General features: G+C 39.2%; 1 protein-coding gene across 1 annotated transcript in view; it reads right to left on the bottom strand.

Annotated features, from left to right (window-relative positions):
• Window positions 1-1,285: 1,285 nt before the first annotated feature.
• Window positions 1,286-7,982, bottom strand: part of LOC129757258 (palmitoleoyl-protein carboxylesterase NOTUM) — a 28,388-nt gene continuing 21,691 nt past the window's right edge. Inside the window, exons 2-5 of the mRNA XM_055754420.1 lie at window positions 5,485-6,004; window positions 5,122-5,418; window positions 4,848-5,054; window positions 1,286-3,325 (exon numbers count right to left, since the gene is read on the bottom strand). Coding sequence (XP_055610395.1) covers window positions 2,337-3,325; window positions 4,848-5,054; window positions 5,122-5,418; window positions 5,485-6,004 — 2,013 coding nt within the window. The 3' untranslated portion in view covers window positions 1,286-2,336. The remainder of the gene's footprint in view (window positions 3,326-4,847; window positions 5,055-5,121; window positions 5,419-5,484; window positions 6,005-7,982) is intronic.

Below are 7,982 nucleotides of genomic sequence, written 5' to 3'. Positions count from 1 at the left end.
GCTTTTCCCGTAAAAAAAGGGAAATTTGGAGTTCCTTTAACTTCACGCGATTTCATTCTTTTTTGCACGCAACTGTATATCTAATAATTATGTTGGGAAATCGAGAGTAAAACCACCATAACCCCATTTTTTAATGCGTTTTATGACTCAAGCTGTTTTCATTCGACTCCTCGGAAAAAAATCACTCATAATTTGATAACAATTTGAAAATTTGATTCAAAATTTTCAAGTCCGAACGTGTTTTTTTCTCAACAGCCTTCATTCTCTTCCTTGAAAACCCCACATAAGATCAGTTTCATCACAGTTCAAAATTATAAAGTTCGAAAATGCTTTTTCTGAATAAAAAATGTTGAGCAATCTAGAGTAAAACAGCCATAACTTCATTTTAGGATGCATCCGGAGGCTCAAACAGCCTTCATTCAACTCCTCGGAAAAATCTGATAAGATGGGTCTCATTTGATTCAAAATGTTCAAGTTCGCCCTCGCATTTCTGTTTGAAATTGTAATTGAAAAATGTAGGCAAATTGAGGGTTAGTCTTTCTAGTAAAACTCAGTGTTTTTATGGATTGTTTACATAAAATTGGGGAATAAGGAGACAAAAAGGAACTATTTATAAATATCTCCGTTTGTGATTCTCTAGTTATTTTCACTGAAGGGAAATATATTTTAATAGATTTTCTTCATGTAGGACGGAAGATATTGAATTTCTTCGCGGTTTTACACATTTTTTCTCATTGTGAATTTTCTCGGATGGGAGCTAATGCGTTACACTGTTATCTTAATCCGATCTTATCTAATTCATCTTGGTTTTGTGATGAGCCAATAGCAAATTCTTTGATTGCATTCAGCTCTTTTCGTTTCTGAAGCTCGTAGCTCAACGATTTTTGTCGAGGAGTCCGTCGCAAGAAGCAGGACTTTGTCAGGAAAACCAACCAACTTCATGCCCTCCGACAGTCTCAGTTCCTCGGCACCTCATCGTACGTAATATTGCACATAACCGGTCTCAGTATCGACCATTGCAAAGGATTGTGGTTCCTTTTCTGAGGGCTTAGCGAAGCTATTAAAAAAAAATGGTAAATGTTGGTAGGAAATATCAGAATCTACGCTAATATCAGAATCTTCGTTACAGATGTCATATTACCTAGATATTCTGTCAGGTGAATGGAGATAAGAAAACACAAATGAGGATCAAAATAAAATATTTTGGACCATATATTCATTTTCATAAGGATCATGTCATCTTATGGAATATTTAGGAAATTAAAAAGAGAAAAAAGGAATAAAATTTAAATTTCATATAGTGTTTTTATTTTTTCATTGTTACAATATCTTCAATTGGCATTCGCGTTTCTCTCAACAATATATTGGTTATAGTTCAGTTTCAAACAATTTGTTATAAATATTTATTTACACACAAGCAGGACAGCATGAAATGATTGGTTTTGATTTTTGTTTGTTCGTTTGTGGTGAAAAATAAAAACTCTTGTTTAAGTCGAATCTTAAACTACAACGTTATGAAACGGCATAATTAGAATGAGAGTTCCTATTTTTTTTCTATTTAACTGTTTTATTACTATAAACTATGACTAATTGCAGGTACAAATCAGAATTCGTTGCAGTTCCAGTTGTGCAATAATTACTCCACTGTTTAAGTTCAATGCTGCCAGTTGTTCTTCTATTTCTCTTTCGTTCACTCTCGCTACAAACTATTCGAGGGATGTTTTAATCTTCTAAACTAATGTAACACTTACTATCGGTGAGGTAGTCATTTCGAGTTACTTATCGACTAGCTATTTACAGGCTAGGTTGCTAAGATCTAAAATAAATACAACTTGTTTGCTTTGTGGCACGCATATAAGTCTACTATGATACACAGGGGCTTAACGATGCACTAAATACTGGGACAATTGTCGCTATTTCGTTCCGCTTTCTGTTGCAATTTGCACAGAGTAGTTTTGTACAGTTTGAAACATCTTCATTGTTGTTTTCTTTTTATTAAATAAATATTCAAAATATAGTTCAGTCTGATTCTACGCTCAAGCTTTAACATTATTCACATTATGTACAGGGGTGTGGGTGTTATATAAACAGGTAATCTCAATGAGTATGAGCAGCATTCCTAAAAATCTAGACCGAACCGTGAAGAACTTGCCGAACCCGGAGCTTTACAGCACTCGAATTGACGGCTTTGAATTTTGTATTTAGAAATGTGTTCCGCTCGACTATCGCAACTGATTCAAACTCAATTGGTTGTGTAATTGACTATTGTTAAACATTCAAATAAATTACTTCCTACACACTTAACGGATTTGTTCGACTATTTACAGACTACGGTTCTACGTGACCTGTTGGGTCAGCAGATTGACCAGTTCTGCCTGGTCCATGTTATTCAGGGTTTGCATATCGACACCGAGGGCTGTCGCAACGGCTTCCATGTCCAAGCCGAAGGAAGCCAGCAGTTCCAGGAACTTCATTTCTTCGCCCGTCAGGGGATTCGTTAACGTCGGGCAGGAACGATTGCACTGGGGCCAACTGCATCGTTCCAGCAGCCTCAGAGAACATTTTTTCGGTTCTGCAATTTCGGCAGCAAATGAATTCGCTTGAACGTGTTGCTTGACGTTGTTCTTGCGATTGCGGTTCTTGTGGTTCATTCGTTTTTTGTTTTGATTCCTTAGTCGGTGTCGAATGTTCTGATTTGCGTTAGCGCCGTTGTTACGATTTCCATTTCCGTGACCATTGATTTGAGGGGATCGTTCTGACCTCGGGACTTTAGTAGACGGCATTTCTTCTTGTTTTTGTTGATGCCTAGTGTGGTTTCGTCCTCCCTCCCGATTGATGTTTTTGTTCAACCGATTCAATCGTCGCTGGTTTTGTCGCTCTAATCGCTCTTGTCGTCGCTTCTCTCTTTCTTCCTTCGTTAGCTTTGGCTTAGCGACTTCCTGCCCTTCAACGTTCAGTTCGTTCTGATTTTTCTTTCGGCGGGCACCACCTCCGTTATGTTTCCGGCGAAGCTTCTGGGAACCGGGATTTCTGTTTGATTGGCGCCTCTGCAAGGGTCGATCTCGGATGTTGGTTTGTTCCCAACAACGTAGAGCTTCCGCCAGGCTGATGTCGTCGATTTTGATGTTCAACCAATCACGCTTCGTGAGAACCGAGTGTCCGATGCAGGAAGGCGCAAAAACAGCTGTCACGTTATTCAGAGACTCTCGTAAAGCTCCTCCCATGTCGTGGATGTAGTCCCACTGCTGTGGAGTAACAGGAGCTCCAACGTGATCCGCTCGCATCTGCGCTTCATCGAAGAGCCATTGGAACACGAACAGAGGAGCTGCAAATGGTAGAGAGAAAAAACTACGGTTAAATTTCTCACAACTACTTTTTTTATAGTCTGGAAAACGGATTAATTCAACCCAAGACGCAAAAGTGATCGAAAAATATCAAAACAGCCTCTTGTAATTTGTTTGGATTCCTCAACAAAAAACCCAATCTATAAAAATGTTTTCCATATTGAAGAAAATGTGTTCCATATCGAAGAAAATCTGAATCTAAAATCTGAATCTAAAATCTGAAATCTGAAATCTGAATCTGAAATCGGAATCTGAAATCTGAATCTTAAATCTGAATCTGAAATCTGAATCTGAAATCTGAATATGAAATCTGAATCTGAAATTTGAATCTGAAATCTTAATCTGAAATCTGAATCTGAAATCTGAATCTGAAATCTGAATCTGAAATCTGAATCTAAAATCTGAATCTAAAATCTGAATCTGAATTTTGAATCTGAAATCTTAATCTGAAATCTGAATCTGAAATCTGAATCTGAAATCTGAATCTGAAATCTGAAATCTGAAATCTGAATCTGAAATCGGAATCTGAAATCTGAATCTTAAATCTGAATCTGAAATCTGAATCTGAAATTTGAATCTGAAATCTTAATCTGAAATCTGAATCTGAAATCTGAATCTGAAATCTGAATCTGAAATCTGAATCTAAAATCTGAATCTAAAATCTGAATCTGAATTTTGAATCTGAAATCTTAATCTGAAATCTGAATCTGAAATCTGAATCTGAAATCTGAATCTGAAATCTGAATCTGAAATCTGAAATCTGAATCTGAAATCTGAATCTGAAATCTGAATCTGAAATCTGAAATCTGAATCTGAAATCTGAATCTGAAATCTGAATCTGAAATCTGAATCTGAAATCTGAATCTGAAATCTAAATCTGAAATCTGAATCTGAAATCTGAATCTGAAATCTGAATCTGAAATCTGAATCTGAGATCTGAATCTGAAATCTGAATCTGAAATCTGAATCTGAAATCTGAATCTGAAATCTGAATCTGAAATCTGAATCTGAAATCTGAATCTGAAATCTGAATATGAAATCTGAATCTGAAATCTGTATCTAAAATCTGAATCTGAAATCTGAATCTGAAATCTGAATCTGAAATCTGAATCTGAAATCTGAATCTGAAATCTGAATCTGAAATCTGAATCTGAAATCTGAAATCTTAATCTGAAATCTGAATCTAAAATCTGAATGTGAAATCTGAATCTGAAATCTGAATCTGAAATCTGAATCTGAAATCTGAATCTGAAATCTGAATCTGAAATCTGAATCTGAAATCTGAATCTGAAATCTGAATCTGAAATCTGAAATCTGAAACCTGAAATCTGAATCTGAATCTGAAATCTAAATCTGTTATCTGAATCTAGATTTAAATATTTAACTGTGATTATAACAGGTTCAACTACAATTGCGTTCTTGAACTAAGGCATCAAACGTTTCTCCTTTCCATAGCATTGTTTTCTGAATCGAGATGGATATGATAGGGATTAAGGAACTTACATCTCAGGGTGTTGTACAACCGATGTCCGAAGTAGCAGCGCCACGGTTCTTTGGGGTGCTCGGCCACGCAGGACTCTGGCAGGGCACCATTCCACATTTTCCAGCCTTGCCGAACTGCTTCCGAGGCAGCAACGGCTCCCGGCGTATACGGTTCTCGATCCAAGAACCACCCGGAATCGCTCACTCCTCGAACGCTTACTTTAAGTCCTGTTTGGATGAAAACAACAAAGGTTTACGAATTTGTTCATCGAATTGATTTGTTAGAATGTGTTACCTTTCTCGCCTTGAAGAAAGTTCCGAACCTTGTCCAGATTGAGCATGACTCCTAAACCACCGGCAGAGGAACCTGCCATTAGGAGGTCAGCGCCTTGAGAGTGACCCAATCCAAGGGGAATCAAATCCGCTATAACCTGGCGCACGATCAGGGATCCCATAAAGCGAAGACCATCACGGGTGTCCGGTTTAACTTTGGTGCCGCTCCAGGAATCGCTACTGCAGTAGGGGACAAACACGTGATTTGCGTTGTACCAGTAGGGATTCTCCGAAGGAAGTGGGGACAAGAGACCTCCAACTAAAATAAGAAAAGAAATTGTTAAACCCATTCGAAAAATTTAGATTGTTAAAATGAGGCTCTTACCATCTCTAGTTTCCGGCCACTGAGCTGACGTCATCAGGTGTCGTAACTTAAGCCACCTAGCTCGACAGGATTTGTGATCGTAACAGTGCCAACCTCCCTCGAAGAACACCACCCACCGGCGGGATCCCGGAGACTTCCTCAGGTAGAAACCCGCCTGGGAACCATCATTGCAGGTCACCGTCCGATTCGATAAAAATACTCGTTTCAGTTCCTTCTGAATTGTGACTACAGCTGGAGAGTTTCCAGCACTTCCGGGAGCACTATTGGAATCACCTCCAAATCCTCCGGAAGCATCGACCGACACCGAGGACAAATCGCTGCCAAACGAACCTTCCGATTCTCTGCTATTGGCTGATAACCGCTGGATCGAGTTACTCTCGATCGACATATTGGTGGCCATTCGTTGCCGGTTGTTGCTGTTGTTGCTTAAAGTTGCTGAATCGCCTGAAGCGGTCGCCCGGCACTGACACGGTGCCACCAGATGTGTCACAATCAAACAGACCGCTGCCGCCACGCTAACCTGCAAACGAAACAGAGAGAGAAACCGATCGTAAAATTAATCAAACTGTCATTAAACACTTTACGCGCTCGCATTGTTATTTGAGGAAATCGGCATTGATCCGGGGAAGACGGAAAAGGGAAAAAATTGGAAACGCCACATGGGGGCCCGCGAATCCGGCACCTCAGCGCCACGCCGCACCAGCCATCATCATCATCAACGACCAACCAGTTCAAAGGAAGCGAACCGCCCGAATTGGCAGCAGATCAAGTGAAAAGACAGAAAACATCAATCACTCGTGGTGAGACTGGGCCGGAGATTTCGAAGCTCGTGGCATCAGGCGACGAACCCGATCAATTTGTATGATGTGGTTCGGCACCACTTTGAAGCCGATCACCGCCTGCTCGGTTGATGTCTTCCTCATTCCAGAGCGATTTCGAACCGTTTGCAACAGTCATACCTAATTTGAAAAAAAAACTCAAAATTTTAAATGTGAGCAAAAGTTTACACAATCTATTTTATTTTCAACTTCCGTATTTTTTTTTTTTTTTTTTTTTTTTCAAAACAAACTAAAACCAGACAATAAAGTAAATATTTCGAGGAAGATACACCCTATAGTTGGAAAAACGAAACTCACCGGCGAGAAAAACAACAAGTCTCTCACGAGAGCAGAGGGTCCCTTTTTAGTAGAAGAGAGTGAGTTACCGCGAGTCCAAGATCTCCAAAATAAATTAGGTACTTCGAGGGAGAGCTTCCAAAGGCCGAAGAGTTCTCGGAGCCCAATGAGTTGGTCTTCTACCATAAGAAGCGGCATAATTTGTTTGAAGTTGTGGCATGCCGAGCTAGGTTCTGGCTCTTGCGCGTGTTCCCCGATCAAAGGTTCCGCCGAAATAGCCTCTACCTACACGACCCTTGACTAGAGTCGTTGTTTTTCCTCTTTCGAAGCTCCGAAATTGAAAATCCTTCTTTGATAAATCGCTACTTGAGGACAGTAAAATTCTATTGCCGTTGCCTGTTGAGAAGTTGTCTTGCTTGTTTAACTGCCCACACCTTGAGGAGCAAAAGTAATTTGCGAAGGTCAAACCTGTATGTATGTCAATGTATGTCAACAACATTAGGCATGACATAAAATTTGCCTGTACAACTAAATATTGGACACAGACAAGCTTGTATAAATGATTTTTTGAATTTTTATGTCATTTTTTTCGAACACCTGAACTTCTGGATCTTATTGACCAATCCTGTATGAGTGCAATCGAGAAAAATGGAGTCAAATCGTTTGAAATTACTAAAATACAGCGTAATAACTAAAATCATGTGCTTAGCTGTGCAGCGATTGGCAAATCACCCATTTTTTATTTCGTTTTTATTTGAAACATCGATCAATTTCCTTTATTTGAGTGATGAATCCGTTTTTTTCAATTTTTTTTATTTTTGCAGTTTCTTCTTCTTCTTCTTCTGATTCTATTCGCCGATGCTATTTTTAGCATGACTCGGAACTGCCTTATCGACTAGCTCCTATTATGGTCCAGTTACTGAGACTATATGACCAACGTTTCTATTTATACTCCGTAGAGTTTACAATCTTTTATACTCCGTAGAGATATTTGCATTCTTTTATACTCAGTAGAGTTTACAATTCTATTTTTGTATCTTTGTGTACTACATTTTTTGTTGTGTGTGTGTTCATTTTAAGGTTCGTGGACTTACAAAATTTCCTTAACCTAGTTGAAGGCGGCGGGATTCGATCCCCTAACATCTGATTGCAGACCAAACACGTTAGCCATTAGGCTAAACGACCGCCCCATTTTTGCAGTTTCTGAGGTCAAATTTAGATATTTTTGTTGCGGTGTAGCTCAATGATATGCAGCATATGTATTCACCACCCAATAGACTTCTTTACACGATAAGTCTTCAAGGGACACATTGACCCTTCGTTCACACCAAAATGCTGATAGGTGCCGTGGCACATTTCTCAACCTTCAAACTATCATCACAT

Source organism: Uranotaenia lowii, chromosome 3 (genome assembly GCF_029784155.1).
Source record: "Uranotaenia lowii strain MFRU-FL chromosome 3, ASM2978415v1, whole genome shotgun sequence".
Classification (NCBI taxonomy): domain Eukaryota; kingdom Metazoa; phylum Arthropoda; class Insecta; order Diptera; family Culicidae; genus Uranotaenia; species Uranotaenia lowii.
This window is presented reverse-complemented; position numbering and strand designations above follow the sequence as displayed.